This window comes from Canis lupus, chromosome 29 (assembly GCF_048164855.1).
Source record: "Canis lupus baileyi chromosome 29, mCanLup2.hap1, whole genome shotgun sequence".
NCBI lineage: Eukaryota > Metazoa > Chordata > Mammalia > Carnivora > Canidae > Canis > Canis lupus.
Genome location: NC_132866.1, coordinates 41,146,246 through 41,166,942, shown reverse-complemented (window position 1 = coordinate 41,166,942; position 20,697 = coordinate 41,146,246). Strand labels below are relative to the sequence as shown.

The 20,697-nt window shown below is 45.0% G+C and overlaps 1 protein-coding gene across 1 annotated transcript in view; it reads right to left on the bottom strand.

Annotated features, from left to right (window-relative positions):
* Window positions 1–7,039: 7,039 nt before the first annotated feature.
* The window catches only part of FRMPD2 (FERM and PDZ domain containing 2), a 102,647-nt gene continuing 88,989 nt past the window's right edge, over window positions 7,040–20,697 (bottom strand). Inside the window, 3 exon segments of the mRNA XM_072806408.1 lie at window positions 7,040–7,088; window positions 14,893–15,236; window positions 18,972–19,082. Coding sequence (XP_072662509.1) covers window positions 7,040–7,088; window positions 14,893–15,236; window positions 18,972–19,082 — 504 coding nt within the window.

The following is a 20,697-nucleotide window of genomic DNA, read 5'->3' as shown; positions in this document are numbered from 1 at the left end:
GTCTGTCTCCATGGTGGATGAGAACAGTAAAGCTATATTTTTTAAACACCCTCTACAGGTGATTCCTTTTTTTTTTAATAAATTTATTTTTTAATGATGTTCAATTTGCCAACATACAGAATAACACCCAGTGCTCACCCCCGTCAAGTGCCCCACCTCAGTGCCCCTTACCCATTCACCCCCACCCCCCGCCCTTCTCCCCTTCCACCACCCCTAGTTCGTTTCCCAGAGTTAGGAGTCTTCGTGTTCTGTCTCCCTTTCTGGTATTTCCTACCCATTTCTTCTCCCTTCCCTTCTATTCCCTTTCACTATTATTTATATTCCCCAAATGAATGAGACCATATAATGTTTGTCCTTCTCCGATTGACTTATTTCATTCAGCATAATACCCTCCACTTCCATCCACGTTGAAACAAATGGTGGGTATTTGTCATTTCTAATGGATGAGTAATATTCCATTGTATACATAGACCACATCTTCTTTATCCCTTCATCTTTCGATGGACACCGAGGCTCCTTCCACAGTTTGGCTATTGTGGACATTGCTGCTAGAAACATCGGGGTGCAGGTGTCCCTCTAAAATTTAATTTATGAACTCTTCTTTATGTACTTTTATTTTTTCTTTCTTATTCTCTTTATGAGAGAAGTCTTATAGGTCATTTAGCATGTTTTGCTATTAATGAAAAAGAAATTTCCAGGCATTTGAAGAGGCTTGTTTCAAAGGCACTCAGGGCTAGAGCCCGCTATGTGCACTATTACACAGTTTCATAGGCCTCAAGTTTAGGGAATTAATCAAGTGTGCAATTAAGTGAGTGAATAAGAGTATTTACAGTTTTGAAACTTCTTGCACTCTGCTGAACCCTGGTTGCTTATTTCCTCTTTGGAAAAGAAATGGAGGCCTACAGGTTCAAAAAGAATCTGGTCCTCTTGCCTGTAGGATCTTCTCCATTCCCCCAGGCCTGTTTACTCATTTGGAGCCATATCTCAGGAAGAACACATTAATTTGTCTTAGGTGGCCTTGATTGTAGCTGCTACTTGCTTTGTTTCAGAGCAAACATCAGAAAGGGCAGTGCAGTCCCTAAGGGATTCAGCCCATTTCTGCAAACTGCTTCCAAGTCTGGCTTCTGCAGTGTACATCCTCACACCTGGCTGTACCTAGGTGCAGCCACTCTGGAAAACTGTGTGGAAGTTCCCCAAAGAGTTAAAAATAGACCTGCCCTACGACCCAGCAATTACACTGCTGGGGATTTACCCCAAAGATACAGATGCAGTGAAACGCCGGGATACCTGCAAATTGAACACCAATAAAAAATAAATTTATTATTAAAAAAATAAAAATAATAAATAATAAAAAATAAAAATTTTGTCCTTATTTCTTCTTTTGTCTCTTTTATTTTCTGTTTCAGTTTCTTGTTTTCAACTTAAAATTTATTGTACAAGTAATAAATATAGAAAAGTAAAGGGATTGGGGCACCTGGGTGGCTCAGTGGTTGAGCATCTGCCTTTGGCTGATCCCAGGCCCAGGGATTAATTTTGGCATTTTTCTGTACAGAAGTGTTAACATTTTCTCATATCGTCAACTTTGTAGTTCCTCTTTTTTATGCTTTATTATTGCTGTAAGCCAGAAGAACTGTATTATTCCTCTGTAGATCTGATAAAACCAGAGTCTGTTTTCTACATCTTTTCTCAAACAGAAACAAACAGTTTTTTCTAATCAACTCATCAGTAGTTTTAACAAATGAAGTAGACTTTGAATTTAAATCCACTTTTCCTGCTACCCCAGTTTGGTCTATGAAGGTGGCTTCCTTCCCCCATGTTGAAATGCTGACTGCCATGTATCCCCTGTTACATCATGTCAAGTGCGTTCCTTGCCTCACACAGTGGTCCACCAGCTCTATTTATTTCCTTTTTGGTGTATTTGTTAACCCCATCTAGTTTTAGTTTCTTGTTATGGTGAAGGGTATATACATATCATAACCTCTGGTAATGCTGGATCTACCACTTCTCTCTTTCTTTTTCATTAGATGTTCCCATCTTACTTTTCCTTCATATCATCTTTAGGATCAGGTTGCTGAGTTCAAAAGGAAAGTGCTTTTATTTTTTAAAAGATTTTATTTATTTATGATAGAAAGAGAGAGAGAGAGAGAGAGAGAGAGGCAGAGACACAGGCAAAGGGAAAAGCAGGCTCCAGGCAGGAGCCCGACTTGGGACTTGATCCCAGGACTCCAGGATCGCGCCCTGGGCTGAAGGCAGGCACCAAACCGCTGAGCCACCCAGGGATCCCCAGGAAAGTGCTTTTAAAAGAACGTCTAACCATCTGGAGTTGCATAGGAAGAACAAGATGTCAACACATGGTACTCCTGGGGCCTTGAGCCAAGGCTCTCGGGAGATTCCCTCAACGGAACTAACAGAACTTTGAAAACTGTGAGGACTCCTTCAACCAATGGAGAACTAAAAAGTGCAAACTGGAACATTGCATCTGTCCCAGGAACTGTGTATTGGTGTGGCCGCCGTGAGACCTCACCCTGGGCTGGCTTCTCTTCATGTAGGTGGTTGGTTCTCAGATCCTTTCACAAGGGGGAAGCCCACCATAAGCACACATATGAACACACACATGCATGCACACACATGCACACACACACACACACAGCTTTATTCAACATAAACCCCAGAATGGAAGAGAGGTCACAACTGCTATTCAAAATGAGTCTCAGGGGCAGCCCTGGTGGCTCAGCGGTTTAGTGCCGCCTGCAGCCCAGGATGTGATCCTGGAGACCCTGGATGGAGTCCCACGTCGGGCTTCCAGAATGGAGCCTGCTTCTCTCTCTGCCTGTGTCTCTGCCTCTCTCTCTCTCCTCTCTGTGTATTCTCATGAATAAATAAATAAAATCTTTAAAAAAAAATGAGTCTCAGAAGTGACAGGTGTGATCTTTTTGAAGTTAATTCTTAACTGGGCCAGACCCTCCATTCCATGTTGCCTTCTCAGGGACCCACAGGCTTCTTTCCTGGCTGTAGAGCTCAGACGTACATTCTCTGGACCAAGAACATCTAAGGGCTCTTCCATGTGATCATTGTCAAAAGGATGTCCATGCAGAAACCTTGGAGGTTTTCAGACTTTCTCTGTGCACCTAAAACTACAAGCAGCTTTCACTGGCTTGCCTCGCCCTGAGGCTGGCTGCCTTCACTAAAGAGAGCAGTTCAATTGCCTTCTCAATCCCACCAGACAGCAGGGATTGTTTTAGCCTCCTAAGAGAGAAATATTTCGTGAGAGAAATAGTCGGACTCATGACACGTGATGTAAAGGCATGTGTGACACACAAGTCCACATGGAAAACACATTCTAGGGAAAAATGCAAAAATGCACCAAAAGTTGAAACAGACTGATGCAGTGTGAATCTGACCCTCCTAACTGTATGATCTTGGACAAATTAAATAAACCTTTTAAGTCCCATTTTTAAAAGAAGAATAAGAATACCATTCAAAGTTGATATGAGGACCAAATGAAATTATTTGTGGAAACTGCCTATGTACCAATATTATCTCATTGTCTAAAAGGACCAAGAAAATAATTTATTATATAGTTTTAAAGGATGTATGATTCCATCCATAAATAAAGTCCTCCTTATACTCTTCAAGTTCTCCTCACTTCCAGAATGAAATAGATAATCAATAACTATCCTTAATCTTTTGAGGATTGTGGGTCACTTAGAGAACTTAAGGGATACTAGGAGTTGCTTTTTCAAAAAAAAAGGGAGGGGGTTTCTTTTTCCAAAAGAAGCAAGGAAGTCAGTATTCTAACTCTAGAGGTGCTTGGGTGCCTTGAAGCCTATCTATGGGCTGTTCCACAGAGCCCAGGCTATGAACTCACACCTTGAGCACTAACTTGCAGGCCTGCCTTCTCAGCACAGTAGAGTAAGTGACTATGGCAGGCCTAGGCCTAATTACATTCCAAGCCATTGTCCATAGCTGAGAGCTCTTCAGTACATCCAGATTCAGATACCCTTGCCATGAACTAGTATTTCTCCCCACCTCTCCTCACCCCTCACATTAGAGCACAAGTCTGAAAAGGTTACCTGGCTCCTTTGTCTACATGGGAAAAACCAAACAGGACTGAATGCATTCATAAAGGCTGCATCATCTCATTGATATAATGCCCTCCTTTATGACTTAGGACTAAAGTGAATTAAGACTTTGTGAGTCCTTACTACTCACCAAGCAGTGTGCTAAACCCTTAACATGCATTGTCATCTCTTATAATGACAGTATGAGGTGGCTTTCACTATCCCCATTTGGTAGTCAGCTGAATCTTGGATGGTTTCAAAGTCACTGGGTGATCTGCAGCAAATGGCAGAGGAAGGCTTGGATCCCCAGGGGGACTGCAGATCTCCTGGGACATTTCATAAGTACTGAAATTTGGGGGCTCTTGGCTGCTTGGGTCCTCAAAGCATTGCTCACCCCATCTTCTTTTAGCTCCCAGCCCTGAGAACCCCACTCTAGAAGGACTGCCCTCCACATATAAGGCACCCTCTGCTGGCTCCACACTCCTGTGAATCCATTGTTCATCATCCCCAAAGCTGTCAGTGTCCAACTTCCATATGGATGGCAGGCATGGTCTTCAAAGCCTCCAGGTCCTCCCCTCTGTTAATGTGTTGCTTCCTATTTCAGATCAGAACCAGTCCTTCTGTCACATCTGAATTTCCAATATCCACCCACGTCATCAGCTTGCCTGCCATGGGCATCTAAGAATCTAGGTCAATCATTGCAGGAAAAATGTAGCTAGGGCACAATTGTATGAAAGTGAACAAGACTGCTTCGATCACACCCAAATCTTCATGAGCCAATGCCTTGGTAAGTTTCTTTGTGCCTTGAAAATATGTTTATATGGAAGTTTCTTGAGCATTCAGCATTTTAAACTGACTGGAAAAAAAATAAATAAACTGACTGGAACAACATATGCTATAGATACTTTAACAGGATTTTGGGTGGTTTGCCAAGCTGTCAAGAGTTTAACCCACTCTGCTCCCAGTCTGACAGTTTATTTTTTTTTAAGATTTTATTTACTCATTCATGAGAGACACATGGAGGCAGAGACACAGGCAGAGGGAGAAGCAGGTTCCCCGGGGGGAGCCCGATGTGGGACTGGATCCCAGGATCCCAGGATCATGCCCTGAGCCGAAGGCAGATGCTCAACCACTGAGCCACCCAGGTGTCCCCTAGTCTGACAGTTTCTATGATACTTATTCTTCGCTTGTCTTCAGTACCATCCGACTCCAGCTCTCTGACCCAGAGTCAACTTATGGTGGCGTCTTCTGTTGACAGATTGACTTTCTTGATCAAGAAAAAGCTCACTGTGTTGAGGCATAGCAGCTGTTGAGAAGGGCCACATTACATGGCCCTTCTCTGAGGCTCTTCTCTGAAATATATTTAGCCAGAGGGCAGGCAGGAGCACACAAAAGAGGAATCAGCACTTCACAAGCAGCCCACCAAAAGAGAGAAGGTCCACCCAGCCACATGCTGGTGGCAGCAGAGGAGAGCACTGAACATGCAGTCTGAGGAGGGGGAGAGCCAGGGATGTGTGTGACCCTAGAAAAGTCACTGTGTGACCCTGAAAAAGCCCCGAATGTGTCATCTATGAAATGGGAATGACAATAACCTGATCTTTTTAGCGTTGTTGTCATGGAACATGGGCTATTGTAAGTGCCATGATGAGGTGTGACCTCCTGAGGGGGCATAAGGGACACGAATGATGCCCATGGACCATCACCCAGCCAAGGTGAACTCTGAGCCCCACTAGAAGAATTCAGCACAGCCTCAGTCTACCCAGAGTAGGAGGCAGCCACCTGAGGGTACCATTATCCAAGTCCACAGCCTCCTCTAGGTCTTCCCATTCACTCTCACTATCACAGACTTCTTCTGCAGGCAAAGACTCTGAGAGGAAACTCCAAGAACAGAACTGTGGCAAGGGAATGGTCTCTGAATCTGCCTCCAAACATTTTTCACAGGGTAGCTGGCCTTCCCATGTAGAGTTGATGGTAAGATATGCTTCATTTTCCACAGTGGAAGAAGAGGCTTTACGTAGATGACCCGTGTCTCTCTCCTCATCATCTGTGTCCAATTCAGGACTAGAAAACAGAAACCCATGTGTCTTCCAGCATTGATAAGAAATTCCTCTCCCCACTTTCCTTGCTTTCAGGATGTTCATCATGACACAGCATAGGAGAGCCAGACAGTGTCCAAACAGCTCCTGCCAGAGACTGCTCTGAAAAGTAAACAAGGCATGGCCCTGTCTTTGAGGATCCCCTGATTTAGTGGGAAGAGTGAGCAGTGAACAAATGTTAGAATCCAGGGAGAGAGTGCTATGGTAGAGGCAGCATAGAGCATTATGGGAGCAGGGGGGCTCCTGACTGAGCCCAGGAGACCACGGAGGACTTGCCAGAGGACATGGCATCGAAAACAGAGCTATGACTCTGTTCTAGGACTGATTCTTCATATGGGGGGTTAGGGAGACCTCAGGTAAGTTTATTAACTTCTCTGGGACCTCAGTTTGCTCATCTGAAAAATGGGAAGGTCAAGAAATTTATAGAATTGCTTAGATCACATAATTCTGGTACATACGTTCATGGCTCCTGGTACGGGAGGAGTCCTCAGTAAATGGGAGAGGCTATCATCATAATGATGACGATTGTCATTTCGACAGAAGGGTCAGGGGAAAGAGCCCAAGCAGGAGGCTGGGATCAACACAAGCAGGTGACCTTCAAAGCACTTCGTGCAAATATCAAGTCCTTTTTGTAGTGCTGAGAAAGGGCCTATTTGGAGAGGCAGCCAGCTGGAGTGACATTTAGTCCCCGTGTGACACAGGAAGTGGATGAGCGATGAGAAAGGCACATTGTCTGACTGTGAAGATTCAGGCACAACAGTGGAAGAACACACATTCCAGGGACTGCCCAAAGGTCACTCCACATGCTCTCTGATTAGAAAAAGCAGTCCAGACAGATGGCAGAGCACTTTGTACAGCTCTTCAAACATGCAGAGAATGTGGTCAGAAAATATCTGTTGAAAGCCCGGTTAGAGAGGATGAGGAGGAAAATCTATAAGAAATGCAAGCAGATTTAGCTTTTCATCAAACATACGAATTCTCATTTATCAGCCTCCTTCCCCACATCCAAAGCAATGTGTTGCTTTATTACATACCCTCTGCTCTCCCCTCCCTCCCCCTTCCCCGAGATGTCCCTTTCTTGTAAACTCAGCTTTGATGCCTCTCAATAGCTACAAGCCCCCAAATGCACAGAGGGTCAGTCCTCCCCAGTATAACTGGAGTTTCACCAACCTGAGTTTCACCATCAAAAAGATGTTATTTCTGCGCATGAGACCTACAGGATATATGTAAATGTGTATTTCATGTAAATAGATGCACACTCATGTGCATAAAAAGGAGACTGTATGCTACCTGGACTCTAAGAGGAATACTCACTTTAGGAAAGCAATATTTTAAAATCACTAAGCACTTTGGAAGAAAATTGGTTTAAAATCTTAAAGCATTTGACCAAACTGTGTAGAAAATGCATCTCCTTATAAGTATGGAAAGGAACACTGTGGAAGTTTTGTCATGGAAAGAGAAATCAGGGACGCCTGGGTGGCTCAGTGGTTGAGCTTCTGCCTTTGGCTCAGATCGTGATCCTGGGTCCTGCATTGGGCTCCCAGTGGGGAGCCTGCTTCTCCCTCTGCCTATGTCTCTGTCTCTCTCTTTCTCTGTGTCTCTCATGAATAAGTAAATAAAATCTTAAAAAAAAAAAAAGAACAGGAAATCCAGCCTCTTGCCCAGGCACTCTCCCCACACCCCCCACACCCCTGCCTCCACAAGCAGCCCACTACCTCTCACACTCCCTCCCTCCCTCCCTCTGGCTGGAGGAGAAGCAGGTGACAACACATGCCTTGGGCCACTACAATGTCTGACAGTGCCTGACCTCCCACCACCAACCTCCTCCAACCTTTCTGATAAGCTCTTGCAAGAGGTTGAGGTGTCAGAGTGTCTGGAGGGGCCTTGCTGGTCCCAAGGGTGACCTTGCAGTGTCTCTAAGACATCAAGGAGATAAGTCCAGTGGACTGCTGAGTTTGACGCTTGCATGACAATCCTGAGCTGAAGCCCAGTATTTAGGAGTTATTGGAGTAGTGTGCCTGACCATGTGTGGTTGGCAGGGAGTGAGCAGAGGGCTTAGGGGCATCTCCTGGGAACCTGTAAGTGTGCAGAGAGAAGCCAGCTGCAGTCAACACCAGGCCCCAGTCTGCCCCAGCTCTGCTTTTGGACTACTGCCATTCTTGACCAGGCACAGGCCTCACTCTCTTCCCTCAGGCATGCTTCTGACCTCACAGAGGTTCCCTGTGCCTTCCTATTTAACCAAGAGGCCACTCACCTGGCAGCTTCATGCCTCGGCCAGCTACGCTTATGTCACCGCAGGTATGGCAGCTGCTATTGAGTTTGACCTATAGCCTCCTACTCATTCTTTGCTATTCCAGAAACAGCACCCTTTCCGGAAAGTGTACTGTAACTTTAGGTTCATTTCAAGGACACTGGCTTCATTTTGCATACTTAACAACCATGAAGACTTACAACATCACTTTCACTAAATGATACTTGCATTTTAATTACATGAATTTAACTATATGTGCTAGGAGGGAGAGAGAGAGAGAAATAACCTTATACATCCTGCAATGACCAGCTCTCCAATCTATGAGCATAAGCCCTGGAATGAACACAAGTGAAAGCCTCAAATCTGCTATCCCCATTCATTCCTATGAGTCCAGCACATAAAGATAAGTATTTGGCAGACAGCAAGGCCCTTCACTTGAGGCTCAAAGAAAAAGCAATCTCCTCCCACACCAGAGGAGCAAAGAACATCACACCTTCCAAAGTGATGTTCACTTCATGTGATTTTTGCTCAATGCCCTAACTTTAGAAACAAACCTTGCTTAAGATGCGACTCTGGCCAAGTGCCAAGTCCTCCCTCCGGCAGCAGGCAATTCTAACTCTCCTCCATGAAAATGTACTGTACTGCTTTATTAGCATGCTTTATAAGCACCTACTGTGACATGATGGAGTCTCTAGTTGTACAGTTGTAAAAGAAAAGAACAAGGAAGGAAAAGTAAAATCTCATCTCCTCCATGAACACTCTGGATTTGCTGGCAGCCACCTGGCTCTAGGAAGGAGCCACCTGGCAGATGGTAAATTCTGGCAATTTACTGGGAATTTCAGTTGATGGGATTCATTCTTTAGCTAGAAACAATTCAAGAAAGGGAAAGAAATTGACTTTTGTTAAGTTCCTGTGGCATGCCAGGTGCCTTGAGAGGACTCAGCAGGTGTTCTTTGTTTTTTTGTTTGTTCTCTTCTCTGAAACTCAAACTATTTATTTAAATAATTTTTAATAATAAATTTATTTTTTATTGGTGTTCAATTTGCCAACATACAGAATAACACCCAGTGCTCATCCCATCAAGTGCCCCCCTCAGTGCCCGTCACCCAGTCACCCCCACCCCCTGCCCACCTCCCCTTCCACCACCCCTACTTCGTTTCCCAGAGTTAGGAGTTCTTTCTTTTGACCTGCAGAATGTCCTGTGGCACCATCCTGGTCTTTGTTTATATTTAAGAAGCTATAGTGTTGGCCATGTCTATGTCTTCCTCTGTGAGATTTCTGTTCCTGTCTTTTGCCCATTTCATGATTGGATTGTTTGTTTCTTTGCTGTTGAGTTTAATAAGTTCTTTATAGATCTTGGAAACTAGCCCTTTATCTGATACATCATTTGCAAATACCTTCTCCCATTCTGTAGGTTGTCTTTGGGTTTTGTTGACTGTTTCTTTTGCTGTGCAAAAGCTTCTTATTTTGATGAAGTCCCAATAGTTCATTTTTGCTTTTGTTTCTTTTGCCTTCGTGTATGTATCTTGCAAGAAGTTACTGTGGCCAAGTTCAAAAAGGGTGTTGCCTGTGTTCTCCTCTAGGATTTTGATGGAATCTTGTCTCACATTTAGATCTTTCATCCATTTTGAGTTTATCTTTGTGTATGGTGCAAGGGAGTGGTCTAGTTTCATTCTTATGCTCTGCATCACTTGCCATCAGGGAAATACAAATCAAAACCACAATGAGATACCACCTCACACCAGTGAGAATGGGGAAAATTAACAAGGCAGGAAACCAAAAATTGTGGGAACCAGGAAATTTAACAAAAATCCCCTACCCCTGGACAAGCAGAGCAGGACTGATTACATTTTGTGCTACACCCGCCACCTCCTGTAGAACCCCCACAAGACCTGCTTATTGCTTAAGGCGCTGCCCCACCCTAGTCAACCGCTGGGCACACCCTAATCGGAAATCGGCTCATAACAATGTAACCCTGCTTTGTGCCCGCCAAAACCCCGCAGCGATTCTGACCAAAATAATAGGCCAGCTCAAGTGGATACTATAGGGTAAGGTGTAATTCAATCGGCCACCTGCGTGTGGACCGACATGACTGTGCAACTTTCTGCGTATTCCAAGGGCCACTGGCCCCTATAAAGCTGCTACGCCTCTTAGTCTAGGGGTCCAAGTCTCTGCTCCGCTGTGTCGGGTGCACTTGGACCCAAGCTCGAGCTTGTAAATAAACCCTCGTGTGTTTGCATCGGTGTCGGCTCCTTGGTGGTTTCTCGGATTCTCAATCTTGGGCACAACAAAATGTTGGAGAGGATGCAGAGAAAAGGGAATGTGAACTGGTGCAGCCACTCTGGAAAACTGTGTGGAGGTTCCTCAAAGAGTTAATATTAGACCTGCCCTACGACCCAGCAATTGCACTGCTGGGGATTTACCCCAAAGATACAGATGCAGTGAAACGCCAGGACACCTGCACCCCGATGTTTCTGGCAGGAATGTCCACAATAGCCAAACTGTGGAAGGAGCCTCCGTGTCCATCGAAAGATGAATGGATAAAGAAGATGTGGTTTATGTATACAATGGGATATTACTCAGCCATTAGAAACACAAATACCCACCATTTGCTTTGATGTGGATGGAACTGGAGGGTATTATGCTGAGTGAAGTAAGTCAATTGGAGAAGGACAAACATTATACGTTCTCATTCATTTGGGGAATATAAATAATAGTGAAAGGGAATTGAAGGGAAGGGAGAAGAAATGGGTAGGAAATATCAGAAAGGGAGACAGAACATGAAGACTCCTAACTCTGGGAAACGAACTAGGGGTGGTGGAAGGGGAGGAGGGCGGGGGGGGGGCGGTGGGTGTGAATGGGTGGCGGGCACTGAGGGGGCACTTGACAGGATGACCACTGGGTGTTATTCTGTATGTTGGCAAATTGAACACCAATAAAAAATAAATTTATTATTTTATAAAAAAGAAGCTATAGTGAAAGAGAATAAAGGGGAAAGGAGAAAAAATGAGTGGGAAATACCAGAAAGGGAGACAGAACATGAAAGACTCCTAACTCTGGGAAACGAACTAGGGGTGGTGGAAGGGGAGGTGGGCGGGGGGTGGGGGTGACTGGGTGACGGGCACTGAGGTGGGCACTTGACAGGATGAGCACTGGGTGTTATTCTGTATGTTGGCAAAATTGAACACCAATAAAAAATAAATTTATTATTTTATAAAAAAGAAGCTATAGTGAAAGAGAATAAAGGGGAAAGGAGAAAAAATGAGTGGGAAATACCAGAAAGGGAGACAGAACATGAAAGACTCCTAACTCTGGGAAACGAACTAGGGGTGGTGGAAGGGGAGGAGGGTGGGGGGTGGGGGTGACTGGGTGACGGGCACTGAGGTGGGCACTTGACAGGATGAGCACTGGGTGTTATTCTATATGTTGGCAAAATTGAACACCAATAAAAAATAAATAAATAATAAAAAAGAAGCCTCAGGCTCAGAGGAGTCAACACTCCCCGCATACTTAGTACATCTTAGTACATGTTAAAGCTGAAACCAGCTATATGCTCATGAAGTCTGTGCTCTTTTGGTTCCAAACTGCAGAAAGACAACTTGACTCACAGGTGCCAGAAAGGAAGAGGTATTTGCCTGGAACAGCCACCTCAGAACTGAGGTGCATACACTTGTAAGAGGAGTCTGCAAAGAGCCACAATCCTACCAGGAACTGGGGGACTATGTTCAGGGACTGTGGGGCATGTGACATGCTTTCTTCTTGTAGGGGATGGTCACTATGTATGCATCTAGAGCAAGTTAATAATGTCCTGTTAGAGAAGAAGCTAACATGGTTTCAGTCCTTCCTTTGGAAGGAAAGAAAAGTTCCTGAGCAGGGGAAAAAAACATGGTAAAAATGCAGCCAGGAATTGTGAGGAGGCAGAGTGGCTGTCATTACCAGGAGCACCACAGGGAGGTCAAGTACAAGGGGGAGGTTTTGGCCATGGAGGGAGCCAGGACAGAGAAACAGTAAGGCTGCCTCTTTATGGCTCCATGGACCACCATTGGCCTTGGTAACAAGCATGACTAACTGAATATCAGAAGCTCCACCAGAATGCTCTGGAAAAGCCCTCAAGATTCTTGTATAACTCCAGGAGAGGAGAACTTCCTCCGAAGATGGTATGTTTTGGACATCAGGTATACCGTTTCAAGTAGGAACACTAAAGCCAAATTTAATTTGATCAAAAAAAATAATATGATATTTCTTGCAAAAATAATGACAAAAGATAGGAGAAAATAGGCATACACTTATAAGTAGAAGATAGAAAAAAGGCAGATTTCACCCTAATATAAGCACTTTCTAGTCAACAAATACATGATGATAAAATGAGCCACTTTTATAGGTAGCAAGTTCTGCATCCCTGGAGGTATTCAATCAAAAGCAGGTCCCCTGCTTCAGGGATAGTTTTCAGCAGGGAGTATGAAGTCTGATCAGATCATTTTTGTATTGATTCTGTGACTTCATGAATGAAACAGCAACAAAACTAAAATTAGTAAAAAAAAAAAAAACATTAATAACTGCTAACTATATTAGTTTAAAAGTACATGGCAAGTCAAACTCCAGGCTTGTAGCTAAACCCAGAGTAACTCTAAAATCCAATAATCCAATGCTCAGGGTTTCTGTCCATCATCCTGTACTCTCTGGCAGTTAAACCTTTAAAATTCCAAGAGAGTAGCCTCATTCCTATAAGGAAATCGAGTAGGAAAACATAAATGTTTCCTATAAGATCACACTAATAGTTGTCCTCGGGTAAACCTCTGGAGGTTCTTTCCTTTATCGTGTGACCAAGTACATCAATTCCTGCTTAGAATACAATTGTAAGAAATGATAAATACATGTGTATTTATGCATTTTCAGACAATGAAAATGAATACCACTGATGAATGTGCTTGCCCACTCTGTTTTACTTTGCAGACTAGTTAGTTTTTGTTTGGTTGGTATGGCATTCTTATAAAAATTGTACCTGAATGCTTTTATTTATTCATTTATTTTGAAGGGGTGAGAGGTCAGAGGGAGAGAGAGAACCTTAAGCAGACTACCCTGAGTGGGGGGCCGAATGTGGGGCTGGATCTTACCCTCAAGATCATGACCTGAGCCGAAATCAAGAGTCGAACACTCAACCGACTGAGCCACGCAGGAGCCCCCTGAACATTTTTGGAGAACATGTGCCTGGCTCCTATTAGTCACAGATCTCACCTTGCCTGATTGCATGAAATGGGCTGCTTCATTCTTCATGTCACCTACCAGGCCCTATAGATCTGCCCTAGTCAGCCTTCTAGGATGACCAACAAAAAAGAGCCATTTCATAGCAGTGGGCATATCCAGTGTCAAACACAAGCCACCCTTCCTTATCATTTGCCTGCTTTGTGCCCATGCATCCAGCTAGCACGTGCCTTGAGGCAGTATCTCACCCCTTTCTAGGTATTTGAAACCTCTCTCTGTTCCTAACAGGTTCCTGTGCACCTTAGTATATGTGATAAATACTGTCAAACTGAATCACCCAGAATATTTTCCATCAGAACAGGATGGAAGACTGCAAATACTTGGGGGTGAGGCACAAAATGAAGGCTAAGTTAAAAATGTCTATTAAAATGAATGTTTCAGTCCGGTCTTTAAAGATAAAGACAGATTTTTTTTTTTTTTAAAACTGGTGTCAAGGAATCCCTGGGTGGCGCAGCGGTTTGGCGCCTGCCTTTGGCCCAGGGTGCGATCCTGGAGACCCGGGATCGAGTCCCACGTCAGGCTCCCGGTGCATGGAGCCTGCTGCTCCCTCTGCCTGTGTCTCTGCCTCTCTCTCTCTCTCTCTCTCTCTCTGTGACTATCATAAAAAAAAAAAAAAACTGGTGTCAATTATCAAGTATTATATTAGCAATAAAGAGGGTGATGTATACAAGGGAACTTCTTTCTTATCACAATGCTTTAAAAGGCCATGCAGGAGGTGGGGTGGGGGGCCTAGGTGGCTGGGTCAATTAATTCCAACCTTGATTTCGGCTCAGGCCCTGATCTCAGAGTCATGGGACCGAGCTCAGGAGGGAGTCTGCTTGAAGATTTTCTCTCTCCCTCTTCCTCTACCCCTCCTTCCTCTGCACTCTCTCACTTGCTGTCTAAAATAAATAAACCAATCTTTAAAAAACTAAAAATAAGGGCATGCAGGATGTAGCACAAAGGTTTGTATGCTGGGAGAAACACCTAACACCTGCTATCTGTAGGTTCCAAGGGTACAGGAGGACCACCGAGTGAGGTTAGTTTTCCAAAAGCTCACTGTGGTTGCAACAGCTCCAGACCTATGCTTCTCTTTTTTCTGCCCCACCCCTCCCACCTCTGCCAAATGCCTAGAATAGTGCTGGACCCAGTAAGCATCTGAACACCATTATTAACTGCTTGATTATAATTTCTAGCAATGAAATGCTATTTACAAAGTATCTGCAAAAGTGGTGATTCTTACCTTTCAAGTCTCCTGATATCACAAACTGAATAACAGTTTTCCCTTATATCCTTTTCCAAAGAGGTGGCCAAATTTGATGCATCCATTTCTTGCTGCAGTCTGCATAAGTGAGGGTGGGAATCCTGAGGATGCATCGAGGAAGTGGCCCAGAATCTCTCTAGGTCTTGGTCCCATTGTACCTCCCCAGTGGCTCTTTGGAAAGACTCTGGCCCAGGAGCCGGGCTTTCCCCTGCATCTAGGGAGGCATTCTCCCTTTGGCTATATTCTTGATCCAAACTGGGGCTCTGCTCTGAGTCAGTGCAAGTTGCCCTGGTGAATTCTTTGTCTGATGAGAGCACAGGTGTCTATTAAAAGAAATGCTAAGGGTTATTGGATCCATGGTGCATATTAAGCAAAATCTAAAACTTACTTCTTTAAAACATAATCATGGGGGATCCCTGGGTGGCGCAGCGGTTTGGCGCCTGCCTTTGGCCCAGGGCGCGATCCTGGAGACCGGGGATCGAATCCCACGTCGGGCTCCCGGTGCATGGAGCCTGCTTCTCCCTCTGCCTCTCTCTCTCTCTCTCTCTCTCTCTCTCTCTCTCTGTGTGACTATCATAAATAAATAAAAAAAATTAAAAAAAAAAACATAATCATGGTTTTTCTTCCATGTGATTGTGGGGCAAAGCAGTTCAGAGATGGGCTCTGGGTCAGTTTCCCTCTGTCAGGACCCCAGCTCCCACTGGGCCCTAAGTGACACAAGTAACCATCTCTAAACCACTTAGTTTGGAGCATTGGAAAAATAATGTAAGTGTTATTTTTTTAATATTTTAAAATTTTTAAAAATCAAACTCAACACCCAAAAAACAAATAACCCAGTTAAGAATTTGGCAGAAGACATGACTAGACACTTTACAAAAAGACATCCAGATGGGTAGCAGACATGTGAAAAGATGCCCAACATCACTCATTATTAGGAAAATGCAAATCAAAACCATGATGAGATACCATCTCGCCCTATTGCCACCTCCTACAGCTATCTGCAATTCGTTTCTCAGCTCCTCAGATGCATGCTTATACTCACTCTTTCTGTATGTGCCTCGCTGTTTGTCCCTGCACCTACTCCACCCACGCATCTATCTCTCCATCATTCATCAGAAACAGTTCTGATCAGGGTCTCTAGGGACCTGCATTTTCCTAAAGCCAAAGGACAAATTCCTGTCCTCACCTCATTCTACTTCTCAGCAGCATGCAACATAAGTGTTTTCTTCCTCCTTCTTAAGAACGTCCTTTACACACTTAACACTACTTGAATATGTTTGCTCTGAACTCTACCCTTCCCTGGGTTTCCCCCCACCTCCCAGGCCCCTACTACCATCTCATTTCTTTGAACTGGACCTTTCAATGTTGGGGGTGTCCCAAGGCTTACTTCTCTGCACTCTTTCCCAGGGTGATCTCATCCATTTCATGGCTTTAAATAATGTTATTTGCTGACAGTTCCCAAATCTACATTTTTCCAGCCCTGATAGCATGCCAATTCTCCACAAATACCTGCCTAATTGACATCTCCACTGGCTGTCCCATAGACATTTTAGTTCTATGTACTACCAAGAACTATCGCTTCTCTTCTACCTACATTAAATTGCACTCTCTACACACTCCCTAGCTTGGCAAGTGGTATTATCATTCAACCTGTTGTTCAAGCCAAACTTTGCTCTCTTCCCATGTGACCACATCTAAGCCAAAAGTAATCCTTTGGGCTCTACCTCCTATATCTGACTGCTTCTTACCAACTATTTGGCTACAGCCTGAGTCCAAGCCACGATATCTTATTTGAATGACGGCTGGCTCCAGTCCATCTCCAGTTCAGTGGTATTCCTGAAGTATAGGCCAGATGAGGGTATGCTTCTGCCTAACCCTTCACCCTCCCACTACTTCCAGCTAAATGGCTTCCCACTGAAGCCAAAATGGAATCAGCACATTGCCAAGACCTACAAGGCCTTAAGTGAGGTGGCCTCTGACTCATTCTATAGCTTTTTCCCTTCCACACCTGTTATCTTTTTGTCCCTCCAACATCCAGGTTCATTCCCATCTCAGAGCCTCACACTTGCTATCACTTCTGCCTGGAATGACTTACTCCAGATGTGTGTATGGCTGCCTCCTTTCTATGACTACTGTATTCTAATTAGGAACTAAATGCCCCCTTCCTTGGTCTTCTATCTGACCTCTGAAGCCACATGAATGACTGAAAATTCCTCTTCCTCTTGTCCTTCAAGTAGGAGGGGGGAGAAAGCATGCCCACCATACCTCACTCCAAGCCTTCCCACTAGACTCTTCAGGGCCCTTATAAGTGGAAATATTCTCCAGATCAGAAGGACCATTTTTTCTTGGCATTTCCTAGATATCTCAACAAAAACATAGGCACAAAGCCCTTGGCCTGATCTTTGTGCATGTGAGGCTTGATCTTCTCATTCCCTGGTCAGTTGCTCAATACAACTGCCATGTCTACCTTCTTTTCCAAACTGACAGCTTTCTGATTTCCTTTCCCTGGCAATTTTCTCACTGAAGTCTGTATCAAATGACATCCTGAGTCCAGAGAATCAAAGGATTGGGTCACAAAATCCTCTGTGATGTCTCTAGTGATTGGCACCCTCAGTGATGAGTAATCGATTTTATTCACGTTTTATAAATAAGGAATCATGAGGCTTGGGGAAGTTGGGAAATTGCCCAAGGTCCAGGTAGTCAGCAAGTGGAAGAGCAGGCAGTCAGCAAGAGGAAGAGCAGGTGCAGGTGATTGCAGGGTACTCACACAAATGCCTTCACAGGACGAAGGCCCTCATCCCCCAGCTGCCGGGAATGCTGGTTACTGACAGCTCACAGCTAGCCCCTCCCCAGGAATCGTGCTCCACTCAAGGGAGCTGTCTCAACAAAGTCAGATTCCCCTCCCTTGGGGCAGCCCACACCCCATTGCTGGTTTATACAAAGTACAAAGCCACAGGCTCTCTTGCCCCAGACCAGGACATCTCTGAGGGGGCCATCCCAGCTCAAAAGCTCCCTGTAACATAAGCAGAGGAGGCCCCTGTTGCAGCTGCAGCATGTTAACTTCTCCTTCCACACAACTCTGCCTTCACAGGGGTATTTCCAGGAGCAGGCCCCATAAACGTCCTGCACTCAAATCTCTGCTGCAGCTTCTGTGTCCCAAGGAGCCAACGGGTGGCATTATGATGACTAATTTTATCTGTCGACTTGGCTAGGCCGCAGTACCAAGATGTGTGCTCAAACACTAGTCTAGATATTTCTGCAAAGCCATTTTTTAGATGAAATTTACATTTAAATCAGCAGACTTTGAGTAAAGCAAATGATCCTCCATGATGTGGGTGGGCCACATTCGATCAGTTGAGGGATTAGGATAGAAAGACTGAGATCTCCAAAAAAAGGAGGAATTCTGCTTCCAGCCTGCCTTGGGACACATGCTGCAACATGGACCCCTCCCTAGGTTTCCAGCCTACCAACCTACCCTGCAGAATTTAGACTGGCCAGCCCCCACAATCATGTGAGCCCATTCTTTAACCACTCCCATACCTCTGCACACACACACCTTATTGATTCTATTTCTCTGGAGAATCTAATACGGGTGTCAAAGCAAAAATTCTGAATTTTTCTGATTTCAATGCTTCTTCTTTGCCTTGACCATGCATATCTAATTCATGCTTTAAAGCTGGACCTACATCCTGTTCTCCATTTCATCCCTCCAAATGGAAATTTGTACCTTTCCTCAGTCTGGTTTTGTATTGCTCCTGATTTCTCCCCTCTGATGCTGTGTCCACCAGAAAGCCTGGCTCTAGAAGTTTCACAGACAAAAATCTGGATATATGACTATCTACAGGAAGACACAAACATTGGAGAGGCAGAGTGGGGGAGGGGGCAAGGAGAAGATGGGCATAGGTTCTCATTAACTTCTCACAGATTAACTGAGGTTTGGAGGCTAGATATTTTCCTGCCCCAGTGGAAGAAGATGGCATTGAATCCTGCCTAAAAAAAAGTTGGGTTTCTCAGGACCCACCAGACAAGAAAAGAGGTGCTTGAAGGCACTAGAGGGCATCGCATCTTATCTGCCATCCCTGGTCTATCTCAGGCAGTGCACCTGGAGAGGGTCGGTAAAGTAGGAGCGTGACTTCCTGTGAGGCCCCTCGAAGTAAGTGGAGCACCTCCTACAAGAAACCAGAATCTGTGGTTGGATATGGTGGTATATCTCTCTGGCACTGTCCCCTTAATTTGCTTCTCGGCTCCAGAGAACTCTAGAGAATAATGTTATGGGCCTGATTTCCTAAGGTGAGAGAATCCAAAGCCATGACCTGAGGTTCCCATGAAGGTAACACACACACCCATGCTGGGCTAGAAGTGACCAGGGTCTGCCCAGGGCCTTTTCATGGCAGCACCTGTCAGTACTGATGCCTTTTCTTTACTGAGAGAGTGACTCAAACAAATAGCTATTCATCACCTCAAACTTCCTCTCCTCTCAGCAGCCCCCTCATCTCAGGAGCCATCAGCATGTACGCTCCACCACCCCAATCTCTAAAGCTTCATCCTTGGCCCTGAGCTGTCCTCCACAGCTCAGTTCAGACACTCAGAACTTCTCACCTATGAAATTGCAATGCCCTCCTCTCTGCTCCTTGCCTCCTCCAGTGTCACTCGCCCCCCCCCCCTCCACAGTGTTCAAGAGAGCTCTTTCCAAAATGCAGACATAACCAGGTCCCTCTCCCACTGAACCCCCTCTCTGTCTCATGTCACATTCAACAGGCTCTGCAACACAGCACACAGGACCTGTTCTTACCTGCTGCTGCCTCTCACCCCACTCTCTCTCTCCCACCTGCTCCCGCTGCTCCCACATCCTAAGCTCCAGCTACGCTGAGCCTCTTCCTCCAACCCACTTTCTCAGAGCCCAGGGCTTCAAGTTGCCTTGGTAGTTCCTATTTCCTATCTACACCAGGATTTCTCAAACTCTCAGTACTGACATTTTAGGCTGGATAACTCCCTGTTGTGGGGGCTGGCTGCCTTGTTCACTGAAGAATGTCAAGTAACATCTCTGGTCTTTGCTCACTTGATGTCCCTGACACCTGCCATTGTGACAACCACAAATATATCTGAACTTTGCCAAATGTTCCTTGAAAGGCAATATGATTCCAACTTGAGAATCACTGATCTGGACACCACCTAATACCCTCTTACTGGCAATGGACTTCCACAGAATGTGCTTCCCTGCACTGTTCCCTGGGGCAAGCATTTTTGTTTCTCATGACACTTGTTTTACACAGTCATTTCTGTTTTCTTGTTTGTCCCACCCCACTACAGGCTCTGAGAATATATGAACTCGTGCCTCTGTGTCTTTAGCTCCTCACAGAGCTGCTGACCCAGGTTTGGTTCTCAGGAAATAGTTCTTGGCTCACAAAATAAAGAGATAAAAGTATTGCCACCCAACATATGCCATCCTGGGGATTTTCCATCCCTCACCATGCAGCCCAAAGCCATTCTCCACCTTGCTCTGTGTTCTGGAGGTGGGTCTGTGCAGACTGCAGAGAAGCTTCCTATTGGGCTCAGCCAATAGAAGCATGGGTGGGATCAGAGATAGGAGGAGAGGGAGGGGCTTCCTCTTGGCTCAGCCAATGGAAGCATGGGTAGGAATCAGAGCTAGGAAGAAAAGGATGTGGGTACGTATTTTCCCACCTTCCTCCACATGGGATTGTTACAGAATGGCTAGGTCCCTCAGTAAATGTCATAGCTTATGTCATCAGATCCACTTCACCAGCTTTCTCAGTTTCCCTGGTT